The sequence below is a fragment of the Sporisorium graminicola genome, chromosome SGRAM_1, assembly GCF_005498985.1.
Source record: "Sporisorium graminicola strain CBS 10092 chromosome SGRAM_1, whole genome shotgun sequence".
Lineage (NCBI taxonomy): Eukaryota > Fungi > Basidiomycota > Ustilaginomycetes > Ustilaginales > Ustilaginaceae > Sporisorium > Sporisorium graminicola.
This window is the reverse complement of record NC_043719.1, coordinates 636103-658043: the sequence shown is the minus strand read 5'-3', so window position 1 is coordinate 658043 and position 21941 is coordinate 636103. Positions and strand designations below refer to the sequence as shown.

The 21941-nt window shown below is 55.0% G+C and overlaps 9 protein-coding genes across 9 annotated transcripts; 4 read left to right on the top strand and 5 right to left on the bottom strand.

Annotated features, from left to right (window-relative positions):
• Positions 1-26: 26 nt before the first annotated feature.
• EX895_000273 (uncharacterized protein) lies at positions 27-1976 on the bottom strand (the record flags this gene model as incomplete). Its single annotated transcript, XM_029880874.1, has 3 exons — positions 27-113; positions 615-809; positions 1278-1976. The coding sequence occupies 3 exons, from the start codon at positions 1974-1976 to the stop codon at positions 27-29; spliced, it is 981 nt and encodes a 326-aa protein (XP_029742260.1).
• Positions 1977-3602: 1626 nt separating this feature from the next.
• EX895_000272 (uncharacterized protein) lies at positions 3603-5529 on the bottom strand (the record flags this gene model as incomplete). Its single annotated transcript, XM_029880873.1, has 2 exons — positions 3603-4290; positions 4988-5529. 2 exons carry the CDS (start codon positions 5527-5529, stop codon positions 3603-3605), a joined length of 1230 nt encoding a protein of 409 aa, XP_029742259.1.
• Positions 5530-6294: 765 nt separating this feature from the next.
• Positions 6295-7404, top strand: EX895_000271 (uncharacterized protein; the record flags this gene model as incomplete). The annotated part of the gene is made up of 1 exon (XM_029880872.1): positions 6295-7404. The coding sequence occupies one exon, from the start codon at positions 6295-6297 to the stop codon at positions 7402-7404; it is 1110 nt and encodes a 369-aa protein (XP_029742258.1).
• A 1546-nt stretch (positions 7405-8950) lies between these two features.
• EX895_000270 (uncharacterized protein) lies at positions 8951-12238 on the top strand (the record flags this gene model as incomplete). The annotated part of the gene is made up of 1 exon (XM_029880871.1): positions 8951-12238. One exon carries the CDS (start codon positions 8951-8953, stop codon positions 12236-12238), a length of 3288 nt encoding a protein of 1095 aa, XP_029742257.1.
• A 325-nt stretch (positions 12239-12563) lies between these two features.
• Positions 12564-14126, bottom strand: EX895_000269 (uncharacterized protein; the record flags this gene model as incomplete). The annotated part of the gene is made up of 1 exon (XM_029880870.1): positions 12564-14126. The coding sequence occupies one exon, from the start codon at positions 14124-14126 to the stop codon at positions 12564-12566; it is 1563 nt and encodes a 520-aa protein (XP_029742256.1).
• A 1649-nt stretch (positions 14127-15775) lies between these two features.
• EX895_000268 (uncharacterized protein) lies at positions 15776-16501 on the top strand (the record flags this gene model as incomplete). The annotated part of the gene is made up of 2 exons (XM_029880869.1): positions 15776-15976; positions 16091-16501. The coding sequence occupies 2 exons, from the start codon at positions 15776-15778 to the stop codon at positions 16499-16501; spliced, it is 612 nt and encodes a 203-aa protein (XP_029742255.1).
• Positions 16502-16747: 246 nt separating this feature from the next.
• On the bottom strand, positions 16748-18007 carry EX895_000267 (uncharacterized protein; the record flags this gene model as incomplete). Its single annotated transcript, XM_029880868.1, has 1 exon — positions 16748-18007. The coding sequence occupies one exon, from the start codon at positions 18005-18007 to the stop codon at positions 16748-16750; it is 1260 nt and encodes a 419-aa protein (XP_029742254.1).
• A 452-nt stretch (positions 18008-18459) lies between these two features.
• EX895_000266 (uncharacterized protein) lies at positions 18460-19216 on the top strand (the record flags this gene model as incomplete). Its single annotated transcript, XM_029880867.1, has 2 exons — positions 18460-19122; positions 19208-19216. 2 exons carry the CDS (start codon positions 18460-18462, stop codon positions 19214-19216), a joined length of 672 nt encoding a protein of 223 aa, XP_029742253.1.
• Positions 19217-19544: 328 nt separating this feature from the next.
• On the bottom strand, positions 19545-20828 carry EX895_000265 (uncharacterized protein; the record flags this gene model as incomplete). Its single annotated transcript, XM_029880866.1, has 1 exon — positions 19545-20828. One exon carries the CDS (start codon positions 20826-20828, stop codon positions 19545-19547), a length of 1284 nt encoding a protein of 427 aa, XP_029742252.1.
• Between the last annotated feature and the right edge of the window lie 1113 nt (positions 20829-21941).

Below are 21941 nucleotides of genomic sequence, written 5' to 3'. Positions count from 1 at the left end.
GTGTACAATGGAACACCGTAAGCTTATTAAAACATCTGATCGAGTACTTCCATGGGCTTGTCAAGGAACGCCATAACGCCTTCCCAAAATCTGTCCGTGACGTCGCTGTCGGCCTGTAAGGCCGGACAGAAGCCAGAATCGCTTGGGACCAGTCTCGCTGCATTGTCTCCATCACCAGCCATCGGTAGGGCATTTGACATGGGCCCACCCGTCCCAGGTAAATCGAATGCATGCTCTGGTAAGCTCGTCATCGCAAGATTCCCAGCCGCGCTCCGCATCGTATGAGCGGGCGCGGACGTGATTGGTGCCAATGACGGATGGACCTGTGGCGTCAAGTCGAGCGCATGAGGCGAGTTCTTTTCCGTCAGTTTCTCTCCATTTTGCTGATTCCAATATCTTTCCTCAACCTCCAGGAGGCCTTCTACAACACCCGTGTCGGCTTTCACGCTTTTTGAGTGCTGACACCTATAGATGGCTTCCTTGACCCTTCCCAACGTAATTTGCCTCACTAGGTCGTTCCCTGTTGTCGCTCTTCCATCCTCTCCATCTTTACCGGACGCTGAGGTGCTCTGGTATATCAGATCCATGCAGATCAGTATCGAGGCTCGTAACACCCCGTCCACGTTGACCTTGAGCGAGTCAACTACATCGCAGTGATGTCGAATTCGACCTTGCAAGTCCAAAATGTGGTTTGCCAGCGCCAACATGATCGGAGACACGGGCTCGCCAATGCGTTGCGGCACCTCGTAGAACTCGAGCATGGTTACGAAGATGATCTGGTGCATCATCCATCTTTCGATCGAGAACCTCTGTGCACATCGACCCGGGGGTATTGGCGACACAGCGAACACGTAGGTGTCCTTCAGCCGAAAACCGAGTGGAAGACGGTTCAGATAACCTGTATAGGCCTGCTCCACCTTGTCAAATGGCAAGCCACCTGGGCAGAATTTTTCGTCGACCAACTTGCGGACCAAGCTAGCCAGCTCGATTAAAAGAGGCACGATACGCATTGGAAGCCAAAGTAGGTTGTTTCTCTCTTGCACTACTTCGCTCGCGGTACTGCCCACAGGAACCTGTTCCAGTTCCACATCTTTAATCACCAGCGGCAACCTTGTGGTGAAATGGGCCGGATTGATGCGATAACCTCCCTTCTTCGGTGCCATGAACCAGTCTCGAGTGACCAACCACCACCAGGCTCGGACCTTCATCTCTTTCTCTACCGTCACCTCTTCTGTACTTGCGACATGATCCATCCTGAGCCGTTCTGCACAACTTACCGCGTTCCATAGCATCCCATCCTTGAATCCAGTGTCGTCCAAGTCGTAGACGACGATCATGATGCACGCCTGGACTTGAGCGAGCGATGCATCCGAGTTGAACATTAGTCGTTGCAGTATGGCCTTTGCGAGAGAATGGAGTTCGTGTTGTCGTTCGACCGGGGAGAGATCAGGACCGAGAGCGTCGATGAACTCCAATTGCGACTTCTCGTACATTCCGCGTGGCGTAAACTGGATCGACAAGGCCAGGGCCAGCAAGAGGACTGCGAGTTCCGCTTCGCCCACGCTCTCCGCGGAGCTGGAAGAAGCGGCAGGATAGTAGAACAGACGGTTCAAAGTTCGCTTCAACGAGGGAATGTGAACGCAGGAACCAACCAGACCTGAACAACGGTAGTAGTACTGCACATCGATCACGGACTGTGCTGCATCGTGATCGCCGATGACAAGTCTTGCTTTTTCGAACAACGATAAATGCTCCTTCGCGAGCAGCCCTTGACTTGTGTAGGAGCTGGAGCTCGTGAAGTTGCTGGTCACATTTGTAGTGCTTGAATTGGTTGGGCTGATCGTGTTCGTGGCAGCGGATTGTTCGGTGCGATTGTGCAAGCCGTGCAAGTCAAAGATAGCTGAAGGCGAGTCGGATTGCTCGTATACGGAGGACGTCGATGAATGAGGAAACAAAGGTTGTGCAATGCCAGCCATTAAGTTGCTTCGAATGCTGTTGGCGGGGCTGCCGCTGGCATTGTTGGCCACAACATCAGACGAATTGGCAAAAATTGAGTTGCTGTTGAGTGCGGCCACAGTTGTTGGGAATGTGGATACTTTTCGACGGCGTTGTTTACGTTGCATCCGCTTGCAGTGGTTTGGTACGTTGCTGGAGATGCAGTGATTGCAAGGACTCTTGCCATTGCATCGAATCTTTTTCTCTCTGCATCTAGCGCAGCTGTGGTGCAACATGTTGTGGTGTTTGTGGCGGGATAACGATACGAGAAGAGAATATTCTGTTAGAGTACCAGCATGGACGTCTCGAGAAGAGTTGATGGTGGGCAAGATGATAGTGATGACATGAACGGCCAACACTAGAGTTTAAACTATGGCGAGTGGCAAGCCACAGATCAGGGTCCAAGTGTGGAAGAAAAGGTTACCGGTAAAGCTACGCTGATTTTGAGAGCATCGAGATGTACCGTGACGCAGGTTGACAGGCAAGTTGTGGCGACTGAGAAAAAGTTGGCCTCGTCCCGTTTTCACGTGCCGGATTGTACAGTACAGTACAGTACAGTATTTTGGTTGAAACTGACACGGGAAAAGTGAATCTTATGATACAGTATTTCCGAGATTCCGACTTTTAACTCGGATCCTACCTCGGATCCCTGCCTGTCAAGGGATTTACTCAGTTCCCGAAAATATTAATAAAGTTATTGCTCGCTCGTCAGCAGTGTCAAAACAGGGTGCCAAGCGCTAAGCGCGCATCGTTGATTTGCAAGAAAGACGAACCTAAATTTAAATGCATTCCAATCAATGTTCCAGAACCATGTTCCAGAACTCCTTTGGGCGTCGACTTCGGCTATCGACTTCGGTGGAACTTTGCTAACAGCACCGGGCCGACACATTGGCGCCTAAACGGCGAGCGGGCTACTTTCGCAAGTTTACCGGGTTGCAGTATCTCATGTTTGTATCCCGAGCACAACACTTGTTCGCAGCGCAATGCAGATCAGCACGCAATCTACCACATCCAGAGCATCAGTGTACAGTAAGCAGACCAAATAGCCAACGTTTCTTGTTTCATCACCGCCTTGCGACCTCCCAGCCTTGAGTTCATCGCTCTTGGCAAGGTTCTGGTGAATTCTACCGAGAGCAGTTTTGCCCGCGGCGGTATCTATTTCGGTATTCTTTTCTCGACAGGCCTATCGTCAGGCACATGCTCAACGGCGAAAATTGGCGACCTCAACGAAGGCTCAAGCGGATATGGAGACACTCAACTCAGGGTTGGTTGCAGGCAAGCACAGTCATGACGGTCGAGGCGGTCGGGAAGCGCTCTTGAATAAGATAATGTCCGACAGTTTACACGGAGAATTTTGTTGGCTTGCAGGTAACGATGTGGCAGGTTCATTGCCTCAAGCGCTTTATTGTACAGTATAATAATTAATACTGTATAGACATTAATATAATAATAAAGTTGGCAATTAATTGTGTGTTTTTAGTTACGTGTTGAGCCATGGTGGATAAAGAATTGCCCCAGCTGAGCGTAGCACGAGTGGCGATGAAGGACAGGACTGAGATTGCGGTTAAGCCTGAGAGGCCTGAGAGCTTGAGGAGACTCTCTACCCGTCACAGAGGCTGCAGCGCCAGCGCAGAGGAGAGCGCTTTAGCACTTTGGGCAGGTGAGTACCGCATGAGCTGCCCGCCCACAGAATCAGAGGACAGGGTCCCGCCAAGGGAGGCTGGTGGGCACCAAGGGGCCGTGTCGGAACGCGAAGATGGAGGAGATAACCAAAGATCGCCGTTCAACTGCTGACCGATCGATGTAGCGGCGGTAGCAGTCAGAGAACCAGCGGGCAAGAAGCTGGATGGTGTTTTGTCGACGCCGCAAGAGGCGGCCCAAGTGTCGACGGAATGAGTGGCCTGCATACTGCGACGGCTGCAGGCCAAGCTTTTCCATTGCTGAGCAGAGGGTGCTGATGAAGAAGGCACGCGGGAAAGGCTGGAAGCCTTTATGGAGGAGGCCAACATCTGTTTGCCACGACTGAAGAGCGTTGGGCTCGTGCTTGATGCTGTGGTAAGTTCGAATACTGCCATGTCTGCAAACCATTCCACAAGGAGGAACCCGGTTGCTGGTAGTGCTTGATGGTTGCGTCCAAAGCGCCGCAGGATGAAGTTGCGGTGGCAGGGCATTGACTCTGCACCGTGGCCGCCAGATGAGTCGCGCAGCACCAGCTGAGCAGCCTGTTGCCGCAATGAACTGAGCTGGCGGGCTTGTATGGTGGACACGGAGGCCTGGAAGGTGAGCTTATGGGAACTGTGATTGAAGCATAGCAAATTCGCTCCGAGAAACACGATCTGCAAGACAATTGGCCTCTGGTGTTACCACGGTGGGGAAAAGAGTGATGCCTCGAGTGAAGCAAAGCTCAAAGATAGCCCGAAACAAAGTCGGAGTCAGTGGATCCTGTGAGCGGCCAGACCTGATCCCGTACTCAACGTTGTTGTTGTCAACATGCAACACCACGAAGCAAGGACCGGTCCAAGACCTGCTGAAGATGCGCAAAGCCTCAAGCACAGCTAGAGCCTCCAGGAACCGAAAGTCCTTGGACCGATGACGTTTGCTGACTTTTTTGGAATACCACACTAAAGGTTTTTGCTGGCGATGGATGAAGACCCAGGGCTTTGCAAGCCAGCGCTAAGCTGTGCAGCGGTGCTCCAGGACATGGTAGTCCGTCCGATGCGGCAGTCAGGGCGGATGAAACTCTTGAACTAAGCACTTTGATTAACGGCTAACGTCTTCGGTCTTTGCCTGCTCCCACTTCCAGCATTGCGTGAAGAGCTGCTGTCTAGCCCGAGGCGAACAGCAATATTAGCACGTACAGGATTCTTGCACAATACTTGCAATCGGCTTGTATCTAGTGTATAGCATCAGCAAATCATGTCTGCTCCCACCGAGCCCCGCTTCGCTGAGCCCGAACAAGCTCCAGCTCCTTGCTGGCTCCTGGCTTGCTTACCAACTGTACTTGTCCCAAGGTACAAGGTTAACACCTTCTGCCTGCAGCGCCTCCTCTTCTCTGGCCGAGATGTCGTTGGCGGCTTGGAGCGACTCGCCAAGAGTATGGTGTGCGCCAGAGAGGAGGGTGACTTTGAAGCCATGATGAAGCGCCCCTCTGGCGGTTGCTTGGACGCAGCACTCTGACTGAGCACCTGCAAGGATCAGATGTTTGACACGTTTTGCTTTGAGATCTTCAGCTAGGCCTGGATTTGATTCGAATACAGAAGGCGTTGTCTTGCGATACACTTTCTCTTGAGCCAGTGCAGGAAGCTCGAGCTGCCAACCCACGGTGCCGCGCTTGAAGCCGTCATCACCGTCTTCCTCATGCTGCACGTGGGCCACTGTGAGGTCCGACGACGGCTCTGCAGCTCTCTTGCGCGCTCTTTCGAGGAGATGCTCCCACCGCGTCCGGTACGTAGAGGCCGCGGGAAGAATAGCCGAAGGTTCTTCCGACTCGAAAAAGCAATGTTGCACGTCAATAAAGAGGTAGAGTCTCGTCATCTTTGACGGCCTTGGTCAAGATGGCAAGGTTGAAACGTGAACATACGCGCACACGCATGTCGCACTTGCTGCGTCGACGCGGGATATACCAAAAACGCCTTGGCCCTGGGGACATTCTGGCAACCGATCGGGACAGTGCAACACAGTGACAGCGCGCGTGGTTTGGATCGGACTGGCATTGACTCGTTCAAACCGAGACGGACCACACAAAATCAAGGAATATTTGAATTTAATTCGAAGACGGTCAACTACGACCTGCAAGACGGTCCATTACAAGCAGGAAGACAGTCTACTTCAAACGGCAAGACAGCCTTGATTGAAATCGGCAAGACGGTCTGATACAACAGCGCAGGCGTCGATGCAACACCACACTGTACCAATCTAAACCGGCCTGTCTCAAGTCCAGTGTGCAGCTGACACTATTGTCCGCGGCGAAGGGTTGGATGACTGTGCTGGTCCGAGTCATCGAGGTGGCCTAAGCCCGTTATCTACTTTTCTTTCTTTCTAGAAGCTGTCAGCCGTTGTTCTGACACTCCGGTACGTTTCCGCGGCTTTGTGGTCTGCTACCCGAGTTTGGCCACGGGGTTCTCATTGGGCCAAAAACGAACGGAAACAATAGATCACACGCTGTGAGCGTCCCAGCGTTGTTGTTATAGCTTTTTCCAGACGCCGCCATGACCACTACAAAGCGGATCTAGAAATTCACCACTCGCAGCGCTGCACTGTCACTCTCCCCGACTATCAACTTCTCCGACGACTCGCAAAATGCAAGCAGCTCTACAGGCACTGGAGAAGACTCCAGTGATGGCTGCAAGCGAAGCCCAGGCCTTCGCTGTGCGCTGCTTTCCCAGCGAATGGCCCAGCGTGGAAGAGGCCGATATCAAGGTCAGCCGTCTCTCTGGTGGATCGCAGAATCTTCTGACAGTTGTAAGAAGGAACCACAACACTTCTCAGAGCCGAGAGCCGGCTGCGCTTCTGATCCGCCACTATCCTCCGGAACATGAAGACGGCGCTCAAGTATATCAAGCATCTAGAATCGAGGAAACTCTCGTCGCTTTCGAGGCTGGGCGAAGAGGATGGGGCCCCAAGCTATACGGTACATTCAAGAGCGGCAGGATCGAGGAATACGTGAAGTCGCATCCCCTGACTCCCATCGAAGCCTGTAGCAAGCTCATCAGTCAGGAGATCGCTCGGATGTACGCTCGCTTTGCTTCGCTGGAAGTACCTCTCGGCGCTGGAAAAGCTTTGGATGTGCTGGAGGCCGCCGCACGGGACTATGGGACATTCGGCACTCGCAAGGCAGAGTTGCAGGAACACTTCTTGGCGCTTGCCCAGCCAGGAGTTGAAAATCTCGTCAGCGATGTCCTTCAGACAGACTGGGAGGCTGAGGCTCAGTGGGTCCGATCGCTGTTCGCCAAGCACCGCTGTCTATCCGCAGTCACGCATTTTGACAGCAACTTTATGAACATTCTCGTTCGAGAGGATCAACATGCTGGTAAGACAATGCTGATCGACTACGAGACTACCATGTCTGGCTTTCGAGGCATCGACATTGGCAGTCATTTCGCCGAGCATATGTTCAGCTGGACGCACCCGCAGAACCAGCTTAACGGCCATCCGTTTCCTTCCTTGGAGGCGCGAAAGCAGTTCTGCGAGATCTACCTGGAAGAGAGCGTGCGACTCGGCACAAGTGGCGATAGCGGAGACGAGCAAGTAAAGCATCTGTTTGCGGAATCGCAGATCGGGACCTTGTTTTTCGTGGTGCGGACGCTGGTTGACCTGCTCAAATATCCCGAGCCAGCGTCGGTGGATGCGACGAGGGCTATTGTCGATGTCTATCATCAGACCAAAGCCGAATTGCTCTCTATCTCTTGAACCGGAATGGCATGGTCTAGATGCTGCTGCTGGCCACCACCCACTCTATAATTGTTCGTGATTTTGTGGAGAAATTATTCGTTGCTTAGATGGTCAGTGCCTTGATCGTCTGACTACCGACTGCTGACATACTCGCTCAGAAAACGGCAAGACTTGGCAATTGGCGCTAACATGATGGACCAATTGGTACGGCAGCAGTGCAACTTGTGGCGAGATGATGTGTGTGTGTGTGCTCGGTAGGAAGCTGGTACACCTGGGCATTCGCTTGAGTTCTTGGCCTGGCAGTGGACTGTCTTTGTGTGTGTCCATCGGACTTTCGGCTGTGGTCGCGCCGAAACGAAATGTGCGAGAAGAGACGCTGCCGATGACCGCGACGTCGTTGGTGTTGGCACCAAGCCTTGGTAGGATTGTCAAGGACGGCCGATAGCGGGCCCACCAAGGATCGAGGTTACCGCTGCGGAATGGCGTAGGGGCAGTGGTTCTAGCATATTATTTGTCTCCGCGGAGGAAGATATTCGCTACGAAACATGTCTCTTCTGGCGTGCAGTGCGCCAAAGCGGTGCCACCTAAAGCGATGAGCATCCGACCGCGGGCCAAGGCAGGGAGTTAAGAGCAGGCTAGCCGGCAGGAGAAGTTGGTGAAAAGTGAATTTTTGGGCGTTGCGTCTTGCATGACAAGCAAAGTCGGCAGCCGCCGATCTCTCGGAGAAAAGAGTGATTTTCCGGAAAGAAGAGTGTGGGAAGTACAGTACTGTACTGTACTGTATTTTACTGTACTGTATTTTACTGTACTGTATTTTACTGTACTGTATATGCTGTGGGATGAAAGCATCATTGTTCGACGTGCATTTGCATTTTGTGGTGCTGACAAGGGCAGGATTAGTCGGCAATTCCGGTCTCGGCATCTGCACGTCAGGGATTGTTCTGCAAAGCGGTGCATAGCGGCAAAGGTTCTTTCTTTTCAGATATTCTCCGCATAGTGAATTGACCGTTGAGCTGCTAGCTGGCTTTGAGAAGAGCAACTGGCCCTGTCCTTTGGGTGGTAGCAGCACTTACCCTAGTTACCGCCAGCTCTGCCCCCGCCTCCGCCCCCCCGCACTAAAATTAAGCTGGCTTCGCTTAGTCGATCCTGAAGGGGCGCTGCAACCGAGCTCATTAACCAACTTGTCAGCAATGCTTTTCAGATCACGTACATGCTCTAGATTCAGGTCAAAGCTCGAACCTGCGGCTGACATTGGCATCCACTGTCAGCTTTTCCGACAAATCCATACAACCCCGCACAAATCGCTCGTCACGGCGCTTAGCGTCCCGGAACGATTCACCCGTTCCGTTCCCCCTGCATTCCTGCTCCGCATGAGATTGTTGCAGATAGATACTTTTGGGCATACTAGAACTCGTATATATGCCCGACGATGGAGGACGACAAAGGCTCAACCTCCTCACACCTTGACCCGAATCCCCTTTTCTTCGATCGCTGAACCCCAAACTTGCATCGCCTTCGACGTTCTCTCCCGACGCAGCCTACCGTACAGAAGCAACCCACGTCCATGAGCGTCCTCAGCGAGCCGCAGCAGGCCTCGGCCGGCGAGCCTGCTTCTTGGTCGTCGCTCAATGCTTTGTTTGCTGACCGCGCCAAGAACATGCGAGACACGGTCTTTCTCTGTGTTCCCAAATCCAGTTCCACGGTTTCCGATGCTGCTTTTGCCTACGACGAGTACACCTTCGGCCAAGTAGACAACCTTGCCAACGATCTTGCTGCATCGTATGCAACTAACCTGCCTCCCAAGCAACCAGGCGTCCCGACTCGAGTTGTTGCTCTCTTTGCACCCAGCGGCTTCGACTACGTCATCCACATCCTTGCGCTGTTCCGCCTTGGACACACAGCCATCTACCTGTCTACCAACAACTCAACGGCTGCTCTCGCTCATCTCGTCAAGGTGACGTCGGCACAGAATGTCCTGTACAGCTCGGACAAGGCAAAGGCTGCCGCGAGCCTCAAGTCTTTGTTGCACGAGCAGGGTCTTGCTTCCGTCGAGCTGCAGCAGTGGACGACGGTTGCTGAAGCTGTTCAACACTCTCTCGCCAGCAAGATGGACCCAAGCTTGTACACCTCAGCTCTCAGGTACGAACAAGAGAGTGGCCAAACCGCATTCTGTATCCATTCTAGCGGGTCCACCGGCTTTCCTAAGCCAAACTTCTACACCCATGGACACACGGCCAGGAGCCTCAAAGGCAGTTCATCCTTTATGAACGGAAACACCTTCACGACGCTTCCGCTCTTCCATATGTATGGTCACCACATGCTCTGGGTATCTGTTCACAACGGCAAGAAGATCTTTTTGTACGACGGTCGCCTTTCTGCTGATCTATTGGTCCAAGCTGTCCATGCAAGCGACGCCAAGATCTTGGCCTTGGTGCCTTACGTTCTCAAGCTTCTCGCGGAATCTGAAAGCGGTCTCCGTGCTTTCCAGGACGTTGCGCTCGTGTTTTCGGGCGGCTCGGCGTGCCCAAGCGAGATCGGCAACAAGCTCGTTTACGATCACAACGTTCCTCTGCTGACCGGCTACGGCTCCTCCGAAGCTGGATCTCTCATGTCCAGCTTCCGCGACCTTGCAAACGACAAGGAATGGGAGTACATGCGACCATATCCTCCCTGCAAGCAATTCATGAAGTTCGAAAACAGAGGAACGGAAGCTTCGGGTCCCTTTGAGCTCATCGTTCAAGCTGGGTGTCCGAGTCTGATTGCGACCAATCGCCCCGATGGTTCCTATGCGACCAAGGATCTCTTCGTCCCTCATCCGACCAAGCCGGATTCCTACAAGTACATCGGTCGTGCAGACGACACCTTGGTTCATTACAACGGCGAAAAAACCAATCCAGTTCCCATGGAGCTTGCCATTCGAGCTTCGCAATACGTAGCCGACTGCCTCGTCTTTGGTGCAGGCCGTTCGCAGACCGGCGTGCTCGTCGTTCCGTCTGAGGTGGCGCTGCAAGAGGCTCGCGTCCAAGCTGGTTCCGACGCAGACAAAGAGGAGCTCCTGCACCAGCAGATGAACGAACTCGTTTGGACGGCAGTCGAGGCTGGCAACAAAGAGGCACCTTCACATTCAAAGATTGTTCCCGAGCTTGTCAAACTGCTGCCTCTAGGGACCAAATTCCCGTCCGCAGACAAGGGCTCCGTCATTCGCGCCAAAGCAGTGAAGGCCTTTGAGCACGAAATCGATCAGGTGTACGCCGACTACGAGGCTGGCAGTAGCGACGCTACAGACACGCCAAAGAATGCACTGCATGACCTGGATACAAGCATCACAGTCGCAGCGCACGCAGTGTCCGAGGTGACAGGAACACCTGCTGTCGAGTTGCAGACCAAGCTGAACGAGGCCGACTTGATAGAACTTGGCATCGACTCGTTGAAGGCTGCGCGCATTCGCAATCTGTTGCAAAAGAGGGTGAAACTAGCCTCTGACCTTCCCTTCAACCTGGTCTTCGAACACCCCACCATTACAGCGCTCGCTGGATTCCTGCTCAAACAGAGCCTTGGCGAGACGAACAACAAGAGCGATCACGAGCAGGCAGAGATCAGCAGTGTCGATGCGCTTCTCGACGAGTTCAAGAGCCAGATCAAGAAGAGAGATGTTGAACCCCAGAACGCTGCCGCTAAGCACACGGTGGTGTTAACCGGCTCAACCGGCTCGCTAGGAGCTCACATTCTCCACCAGCTCGCACACATCGAACTTGTCGAAAGCGTCATCTGCTTGAACCGTGCCAAGGATGACGAGGATGCGCGAAAGAGGACCGAGGAATCCCTGTTGATCCGCAACCTGGGAAAGCTGGAAGAACTCGCTTCGTCGAGCAACACTTCGATTTTGTGCCTTGCCTCGGATCTCGCCAAGCCCAACCTCGGCCTTTCGCCTGCTTCGTGGAGGCTGGTATCAGGCAAGACCACCTGTGTCATTCACAACGGCTGGCCAGTCAACTTCAATATGTCTGTCCAGTCGTTCCGCGGTGCAATCCAGGGTTCAGTCAACCTGATCAATCTAGTGGCTCAGACGCCAGCGACCACGACGCCTCGCTTCATCTTCTCGTCTTCAATCTCCGCCATTATGGGCAAGGCTGCTCCTCAAGTTGATGAGCAGTATCCAGACCGCGTCACAGACGCCATCCAGATGGGCTACGGTCGCTCGAAATGGATTGTAGAAAAGCTGTGCAGCTATGCTCAAGAGCATGTCGGTGGCGGCTTTGACGCCGTGGTCGCTCGTATTGGACAGATGGTGGGAGATCGTCAATCTGGAATCTGGAACGAGACCGAGGCAGCGCCGCTGATGCTCAAGTCGGCTCAGACTGTCGGTTGTCTCCCAGGCTTGGAAGATCCGGTCTACTGGCAGCCGGTCGACGACTCCGGCTTCATCGTGGCGCATCTGGTGGTGCCAGCCCGACTCGAGGGTGTGGTGCACGTGCTCAATCCGTCAGCGACCCCGTACAACCAGGTGATCGAGCATCTGGCCAAGCCAGAGAACCTCGGCAACTCGTTCAATGTTGTCGAGCCCACAGAATGGGTCCGCCGTCTGTCCGAGTCGGATCCGGACCCGCAGCGCAACCCGACCATCAAGCTGCTCGACCACTATCGAGCTAGCTACGGCAAGCCGCGGGTAAACGGCGTTGCAACAGACGACAAGCAGTCAGCGCAGCAGAAAGTCTTTAGCACTGATCGCCTGCGTTCAGTCTTCAGACAGCTGGGCCTGCAGCGTGAGCTCGATTCAAAGCTCGTGCCCGTCGATGCCAATTTGATCAACAGCATTGTTGCTACGTGGAAACGCACGGGTTTCTTAAAGTGAGAACCTCTCTGCACCTTACTTTCAAATTGAGTTCCTGCCTTGTCTTTTCGTCGTCTTTGCATTTTTTGTTGAAGGTTCAAACTTGGACATTCCATGCACCAGTGCCGCTTCGTTTCTCACTCATGCTCTTCTGTTCTTTTCCTAGAATGCAATTTGAATCGCTTCTCTCGTCTTCTCCTAATTGTGCAGTGTGGCCGGACGGTGTTTTCTGAGTGTGGAATGGTATATCTGTCGTCGTGGTGAGACTAAAAGTACAAGCATCAGAGCTGCAGACAGGAGGCAGAATGATTGAGAGAGAGAGAGAGAGGCGACTCTGAGTGATCAACTATACAGTGGTCTCGGAGCTCTCGCCGATCCGCTCAGCCATCACAGCGCCGCTCGGCCCAGCATAGCTGTTTCTTCCCCAGGTCACGTAGCCAACCGAGGACAGGAGAAAGACGCCGACGAGAATGACGCTGGACCAGTTCATTGTGTTTGCTGTCGGAGGGTAGACCGAGGGGAAGCAGAAGAAGACGCCAAAGACGAGCATGTAGACCATGGCGATTGTATTCACTGTCCATCCGACAGTCGAGGAGAGGTGGTATGGGCCCTTTTTCGGGAGGTAGCGGCGGTTGAGCATGAATGAGCCAATCACCATGGCGTAGCAGGCGAAGAAGAGGATGGTGAGGGCGGAGAGGAACGAGTTGAACGCCGTGATGCTGCCCAGGTAGATGACGCCGATGCAGGACGAGCCAAACGTGCAGAGGATGAGCGACAGCACGGGCACATGGAGGCTCGACGACATCCTGGTGAAAGTTTTGGGAAAGAAGAGACCACCATCTCGAGCAAACGCCCATGCGACGCGACTGGCCACGGTAACGGACGTCACCGCACCGTACATAGAGAGGATAATCATAAAGAGGGACAGCACGACCGTCGCGCCGTTGGATCGTGTGGCGTTCTTGATAATCTGGATGTACGGCACCCCGCCGGCGCTGGCAAGGACACCGTCAATGTCGGCAATGGAGAACATGAAGCAGAGCGTGACAAACAGGCCGGTAACGGTGCCGATCAAAACCGAGTAGACCATCGCCTTGGGAACGTTCTTTTCTGGCTCGATCGTCTCCTCGGACAAATGGCTGGGAGAGTCGATCAGGATGAAGGCACCCGAGGTTGCAATCTGGCCCAAGCACCACACCAAGCCGTTCGAACTCCAACCTGTTGTATTGATGATGTCGACAAAGACAAACTTGGCCGATTGGTGGGTGGGTGCAGTGGCGGCGACCGTGATGCTGAGGACAAAGCAGCCGAGGAAGAAAGTGGCAAGGCCGATCTTGTCGAGTGCTGGCATCATCTTGACGCCAAACACGTTGATCAGCAGTCCCACGATGAGCACAAACTGGAGCACGAGCCAGGTGTGCCACTGCTTGATGACATAGTCCGGGTGGTACAGCACGGCAAGAGCGAGCACCTGCTGAGCAACAAGAGATGCCCACGTAGTCGCGGTGACGATCCAAGCAAACGTGTTAAGCCAAGCGGTGGTCCAGGCGACAAAGTTGCGGCTCGACTTGGAAGAACACTCGTACGCCCAATCGAGCACACCGCCCGAAGTTGGATAGGCAGAGGCGAGCTCAGCGAGCGAGATGGCGATACAAAGGATGCAAAAGGCGCACAGGAACGTGCCCCAGAAGAGACCCGGTGGGCCACCGACGCCGAGCACGGTGGTCATGGTGACGATCTGGCCGGCCCAGTATCCTGCACCGAGAAGACCGACTCCGAGTAGCGGCAACAGACCAAACTGCCTGATGAGGGTATCCGAATGCTCATCGTGCTTGTGACTGCCGAGGCTAGCGACGTCGACAGAATGTTCGGCACCTTTGGCCGTCTTGCTGCCTGAGATGTCGGACATGTTGGTTGAGGGACCCGAGGCGAGCTACTGAGACGAATGCGAGCGAGGATAAGCGCAGCTTCCAGTGATGTCGGCGGGGGTGTGTGAATACGTTGGCGGGCTGGGCGGCGGGGCGAGAGGAGGCGGCAGCTGCAAAGCTCTCGTCAGAGGGCTCACCTATATATTGCGTGCATGCCAGACGCAAGAAAGCGGGTGGGCAAAGTCACTGCGAAATGACCGAGTATTGTGAGGGTTAGCACCCGAAGTCCGCCAAGACCTTGGAGCTAAGCAAGCGGTATCGGTGCTTGCTCGATCAAGCCTAAGCGGCTCTGTGGCGATGGAGAGTTGCCAGCGGGGTTCGAAAGCGATACCGACAGTCGTCTTTTGGCCAAGAGTGTTGTACCGACTCGCGGCAACGATTCAAGCTTTCAGACTCTCAAATGCAGGCACAGTGGACAGCTGCCACAAAAGTATATGGGGCAACCTTGAGTAGAAGGTCTATCTCGGCTGTGCGCGACTGCTTACGTGCTGATAACAGATTCATCTAATGGTCCGAAAGGGTCTCAAAGTAGACTGGAATAGCCGCGCATAGGGTGGGGGTGCAAAGCTGCAGGACGAGAGAGAAAGCATGCATTGTACATGGACAGGACTGTCAATGCGAGATTAGAATGGTCATGCGGGCAGGGTTGGATACGCTGCAAGATGCACAGCAGAGAGAGCCAGCTGCCGGCGGAGCTGAATCAAGGGCATAAAACGGTACGGCTGGCTGCCTTACACAGGAACATGAGCTGTGAAGCCGCGGTTGGCGCGGCAAACTCGCCTTTAGTGCTGCTTGCATTGGACCCTTGAAGATAATGTCACGAGAACGCGTTTGCCGCCGAGCTAGCATATCGCTCGCTATCTTGGTTGAAGAGCGGCTGCATCAACTGTGTGCTGCTGCTGCCGTGTTACGACTGTTTGTTTATCTGTGACAGAAGCGATATTGGCAGCCCCGCGTTCAGCGCTCTAGCCGCGCTAGCCGCCCGTGTTGCGTCCAAAGCTGCGATATGCCGCTGCTCTCCTGTCTTTGTGTCTTTCCCCCGCTTTCACTCTCTCAACACGCTCGCATAAGTTGGGCCAAAACCGCTTAATCTTGCATTCCCCTTCTAGCGAGACAAAGGATGCTTGTCGCAAGACAACCAGATTGGCATGCTGCCAAGCCAAGCCCCTACACAGTGATCTCGAACGAGGCTGATAATGAGCTTGCCTGGCCACCACCGCTGTGCTTTGCCGATCCGAGCATCGGCTGGATGCAGCTAGCGTTGTTTCTTGGTGGTCCCGCAAGCACTGTTTTCGAAGCAAGGCTAACTTGGTTGCCCGGCTCTCATTTGCAAAGAGGACCCATCGTGTAGGTCTGAACGCTATCGGCTGGGCAAGCTCAAGCGTCGTTCGGTAGCCGGACTCGCACCTCGGCTGCTGGCATGCTCGGGTCTCGTGTTCGTGACCTGTCGCAGAGACCGAAAGATGACAGGATGGTCGGATCTGTGTTTCCTGATCTCCTTGCCTTATATTGGAGGCACTGCACGATACGACGTCAGGAATCGTCATCTCCCAACACGAACCTCAGCTACCTTGGATCACCCGCCAACCAAAGCCATCGAACGATGTGGACCCTCGCACTTGTCGCAAGTATGATGCCTCTGCTGAGCGCAGCCGCGCCGCTTACAGCAGCCGATCTCGCCGCACGCAACAACAACGGTCATCACTATAAGATCGACCCAAAGTGTCCGGCAGGCACGACGCCAGGCTTTGAGGTGTATACTGCGAGGTACGATGTTCCGGCGCACGAGTTCTATGCCAAGGTAGGCTCGTTCTACGACGAGGTGTGGTATGTAAGTATCTTCAAGTCTTTCCACGCGTTGACTTGGTCCATCTCAGAGTGAGGGAGAGAGAGAGAGAGAGAGAGAAAGAAAGCTGACAAGGAATCCGTTGGGTTGCGCCCATAGATCGGTCTGCCTCCGAATGCAACGCACGGTCCGGACAACACAGTCGGCTCGATTCGCGAGATCGATTTCTCAGGGACCATCCTGCACGAACAGCTGATCAAGTCGATCCACAGACCGGCGCTGCTCGAGCTCGAATGGCACCTCGTCAACGGGCCGATCAACGTGACCGGTGCGGTGGCCGACGACCCGCCCACCGAGACCATTCTGTTCGGAAGCTATACAGAAGATCTACGCGTCGAGTCGATCTGCGAGGACAGAGCGACGTTTATTACTTTCACAGGGAGGTACTGCTTCGACAAGCCCGGTCCTGCGTACAAGGTGTTTGACGTCGCGCATACGTCGTCGATCGAGGCTGTGGCCAAGGAGCTCAATGCCACGCTGATCACGGGAAATGGCACTTGTCCGTCCTGAAGGGTTCGCCTAACAGAATCGGCACGTCGTGAAGTGGTTGGCAAGCCCCAACATCGAGGTTTATATACCTGTTGATGCTCGATGTGGGAGTCGAATTTGTCACAGGAGTCACACACATCTCTCGTTCAACCCGCGCACATAGCCTTGTCCGTATTGTGAATGAGATCGAAGTTGCAACGTCATACTCGCCAAGCAGTCCGGCAAGAGATCGAATTAGCGAGCTCCTCCTCCTCCAAGTCGCTAACCTCAAAGCTTGGTCGGCACCTTACTCAACGTGGGAGCATCTGCATCCTGAGCCAGCTTCTTCGCCTTTCCCACTTCGTCCTTGACCTCTGAGTGGCTCATCTGAACCCAATCGTCGGACGACTCGTCGCTGCTACTCGGCTCCTTTGTCGCGCTCTTCGCCTTGTCACCATGGTGCTCCTTCTCCTTCTCCACCGCCGCTCCTCCTCCTGCTGCTGCGGCTGCGGACGATTTGCCATTGACCAGCGTCACCACATGCGCTAGTAGGAACTCTCCGATCGCTTCAAAATACCCGGGCTTGATGCAGGTGTCGTTGTGCGTGCCGTCGGCGAAGTCCTTCTTGAGCTTGACGGAGCTGTTGCACTTGGCGAACAGAGCGTCCATGTGTGGTGGTGGGACCAGCTCGTCCTGTCGACCGGACAGGAAGAGCGCCGGCACTTTAGATGAGACTTTTGTGATGGCCACGGCCGAGTTCCAGTATTCCCTGCAGAGGAAGGCGAACGGTCGCACGGGCGGCAGGACGTGTGGGATCAGCTCGGGAATGCTGAGGAACGTGTTTTCGAGGATGAGCGCGTGGACCGAGGCAGGGTTGCGAGCGGCAAGGTCGATGGCCACGGCGCCACCGATGCTCTGGCCATAGGCGACGAGAATGGTGGACGAGAGCGCCGGGTGCGAACGGACGTAGTCGAGCGTGGTCTGAGTGTCGATCTTGATGCCACGCTCGTTGGGCGAGCCACTGGAAAAGCCGTAGCCTCGATAACTGAGCATGATAACATTGCACCCAAAACGTTTGAAGAAGACAGCAGCAAGTGGAAGTCTGTGACCCATGTTGCCGGCGTTGGCATGCAAGAAGAGCACCGTTGGCCTCTTGCTCGCCAGCTCGGCATCGACCACGTCTAGCGGTGTGATGCCCGTCTGCGTCGGTGTCGACTTGCGCTCGACCGGCTGTGACGATAACTTTTCATCCTCGTCCGTCACTTCTCGGATCCTCTGCGTTGGCCTGCGAGCGGCGAGCTTGGTGCCTTGGAGCATGACAAAGATACGCAACCGCTGCGAGTCGGGCGTGATGAGCTCCTCCTCGATGTAGGGTAGGTCATATTCGTCTGGAGTGTTGACTTCTGCTTTGGAGCCGGCAGGGAAAGAAGAGGGATAGATGAGCGAGGTCTGGTAGCGATAGAGCAGACCGGCGGTGGAGATGAGGCTGACAGCGAGCACTCCGCCGACGACGCGGACAAACGAGCCCAACGAAGGAATGTAACCCATGGCTGTGTGCCTTAGTAGTCGCCAATCGCAAACGTACGAAGGTCGATCAAGGTGTTGCCGACGTTCGATTGTGGTGTTGGGGCGAGCCTGTGACTGAGCTATCACAGTGGCCTCAAAGAAGGGTGGGTTCTGGTACAGTATGGACACGAGAGAGAGAGAGAAGGAGAAGGAGAGAGAACCGCCCGCCAGAATGGAGAGAGCGAGCGGTTCACGGGCCATACCGCACGCTCTCGGCACATCCGATCCTTGCGAGACCCTGAAATTTCGGACAGGAGCTCGTCGCTCTAACAAGGCGCGAAAAGAAAGGTGCCGGCCACGAGAAGCAAGGAGGACTGCTCGGGAAAAAAGTCGAAGCTGTCGATTGTAGTGGAGGCGCTTCTTCTTCGTCGAGTCCACCAACACAATTTTGCTCAACACATCTCAGACGCCTTGTCCAAGGAAGTCCAGCTACAATGACGACGCCGACGCCCCGGCATCTCGAAACAGTGCAGGAGACAGTCGAGCGTGAACGATGCGAGCAGTGGACCGACGAACTTTTCCGCACCTCGCCCATGGTGCGGTTCATGGCCAAGCATCTCACCTTGCTCGACTGTAACCCTCTTTCCCCGCTCCCCAGTCCCCCTTCCACATCTACATCCACTTCCACATCACCAGCCGCAACACCACCACCGCAACAGCCGAAACTAGTGATCGCACCGTGCCCACCATCAATAGCGGGCGGCTTCTCGCCCTCGCTGCCGTCGGAACCGACGAGCCACTCGTCGATCCTGCTGTGCTCGAACCGGATCTACTCCAAGTCGCATCTGGAAGACACGCTGTCGCACGAGATGGTGCACTGGTTCGATCACTGCCGCTTCCTCGTCGACTGGTCCAACCTGCGCCATCACGCGTGCAGCGAGATCAGGGCGGCCAGCTTGAGCGGCGACTGCGGTTTCGCCAGAGAGCTGAAACGCAGAAACTACGGGTTCAAACTCCAACACCAGAACTGTGTCAAGCGAAGAGCGGTGCTTAGCATCTTGGCGAATCCGGCGTGTAACGGTGATAGGGAAAAGGCGGAACGGACTGTGGATGAGGTGTTCGAGAGCTGCTTTGGCGATACCAGGCCGTTTGACGAGGTAAGTTGCGAGCGGTCCCGGTTTTGTCACGACATGAGAAGGCGCAATGAACTCACTGACACTTGACTCGTTTTCTTTCCAACAGATCTACTAAGCGCAATTCCACTCAAGCTCGACGTACACTCTGCTCGTTCAGGCAATGCCAATAAAATTTTGCATCCCGTCCAGCTGGAACTCACCAGCCCTGAACGCGAATACTATTATAGCGTTGTACACATGCGGACTGTCGTCGAAGAGCCTTCTAGACCAAATGATGCGCGGCTGAGGAACTCGTACCTCGTCTCGAACGAGCAACGTCGCGCTGCTTTGTGGTCGGCGAAGTGCCTTTGAGCAATGTCGCGTCGTAGACTGAGCGAGCCCGCCACTCCGATCGACCCTTTGCCTCTGCAAATATTCATGCTCCTCCTGCTTGCCTCACCTCCCTACTGCTCGACACGATCCGACAGATTGAGCAACAAAGTGGCCAGACACCTCTTGGTGATATGATCGTTCTTGAGCAACTGGCTAAACGTCGCATCCCGCAGCGGCCCGGGCAGACAAGCGCGCAATGCCTCCCTCGCTCTCGGGTTATCGCTCAGCCTGAGGTAACACCTAACAACGTGCTTGAGCAGCCTTACCGCCTGACTCTCGACGATCTGCGAGACCATGTTGCTCAACACGGTGCCCACGGCATAAAAGCGCTCGTACGTCTGACAGATGTACGCCAGTCCCATGTCGTCCAACAGGATCTTCTGCACGATGAAGATTGCCACAGTCTTGCTGAGCTCCGATCCGGTCTCCATGATGCGCAGGCAGAGCGGAATGATCTCGGTGGAGAGCAGGAACGTGATGACGTCCGAGTTGTCGTTCTGCTTGACCAGCGCACCGATGACGCCCAACGAGGTCAGGCGGAGGTATTCGAACGGACGTGTCTTGCTCGTCGTGTTGAGGAACGGGTAGAGGAAGAGTGGGATGTGCGCCTGCAGGAACAGGCCACGTGTCTCACTGTGGCTGGCTACGCACTGAAGTAGCGCGAGCGCATTGCAGACACGATTGCTGGCCTGTGCCGTGAGCGCAGGCGGCGACAGCAGGGGATAGACAGACACGATCTCCTGCAGCAACGACGACATGACACCAAAACTATGCCACAGCACCAGAGCGAGGTCTTCGTACTGTTCGCGCTTCTTGCTCAGCTCGAGCAGCGCATGCTCACGCTGCGCCGACGAGCCAGGCAAGCTGTCGAGGTCGGTAGGCGAGGTGGCTCCCTCGCGGTCGCCTTTGCTGCTGTCGTTCTGCTGCTGCAGACCCCTCTGCGCATCGCCCGTATTGGTTCCGTTGCCGCTGGAAGGCGGAGTTCCGTCAGCAGCGGGAGGAGGCGAGGCAGAACCCTGCTTGCGGGTTTGGCTCGAATTGGGGTCGGGTCGCTGACAGAGCTGCGTGATGAGGTGGTAGACGCTGAGTGCAGTGGTTGGCGTGCCTCCGGGACCGGTGCCTGCAGGCATGGTGGGTCCAGCGTTGGGAGGAGGACCAGCAGCCGAGAGCATCGACGGGCCGAGATCGACACCGGCTAGAGAGCCGCCCATGCCGGGTGGTGGTGCGCCGTTGGATCCATTGGCGTTGGCATTGGCATTGTTGGCATCGCCGCCGAGACCGTTGCCGAGCATGGGACCAGGGCTGTTGAGCATGCGGCCGTGCATGCTTCCAGCAGTGCCAGGTCGGCCGGCCATGTGGTTGGAGCGATGTGGGTGGACGGCGCTGTGTGTGGCTAGCTAGCGACCGATACCAGAAATGTCCAAACCGCGAAGTGCAAACGATGGCAATTGCTGGTGCGAAGAACGGGGATGGAGGTCAGGACCGATGACGGACGAGCATTCCAGCGGCGGGCAGGTGGCTGTATGAGAGCGTCAAGAACGTAAGTGTATGGCGGCCAGTGACTCCCGCGACGAGCCTCGATGCTCGAATAAGCAATGCGTCGACGTGATGGGTATGCGGTCGGTGATGCCGTGGTCACAGCTTTTTTTTTTCGGGAGTGGATGTGAGGATATGATAGTACAGCCTTGAGTCCAATGAGAGCGTTTCGAGTCGAAGCAGAAGGTGCTTCCGACAACCCGGAGAGCTGGATCAGTAGCACGATCCGAGTGTCGTTTCGGGGTGTCGTTCTCGTCGGACAAGCTGCCGAGAGTGGAACAGCCAGCAAGCGAGGATCGTCGGAAGAAGCGCAACAGAAAGGGGTATTTGGCAAGAGAACGGGGAGAGAGGGACGACCGAGTTGCAGACAAGAGTGACTGCTTCAAGGTCTGGTGATGGTGAAGCAGCAGCACTGACGCGATGATGACCGGAGACGCAAGATGAAGTTGCGCCCGGGCTTTTGGGTTTCTGTTTGCTGCGTGCCTTCGTCTGCTGGCCTTGGCGGACTGCCTGCCTGCTTGCGCTTCGGCAAGTCCGGCGGTGAGCGAAATCCATACCACCAACTGAACGAACGACGTAACCCGAAGAAAAAATCCGAAATGCTGAGAGAGTCCAACACCTGACCTGCCGCTGTGTACGCTTACTGGAGATCTTCCTGAAAATCGGGCTGTTTGGCTGGTTGGTAGGCCTGTCGAGCTAGCCGTTCACTTGAAATGGCTCTCAATTCGAATTCCCACGATCACGCTTCCAATTACAAAACGGAACGTTGCAGTTCATCTTACCGTCCGAAAAAGGAAAACACCTTTGCCCCTCCACACAGCCGCACAGGATACAAACCTTCCAAGAAGAAGGCATTCAGATCACACAGACGTCTCAAAGAGAGGATATGAGCGGTGATGGCAGGCAGCCACAACTGGTTTGAAAGAGAGGCC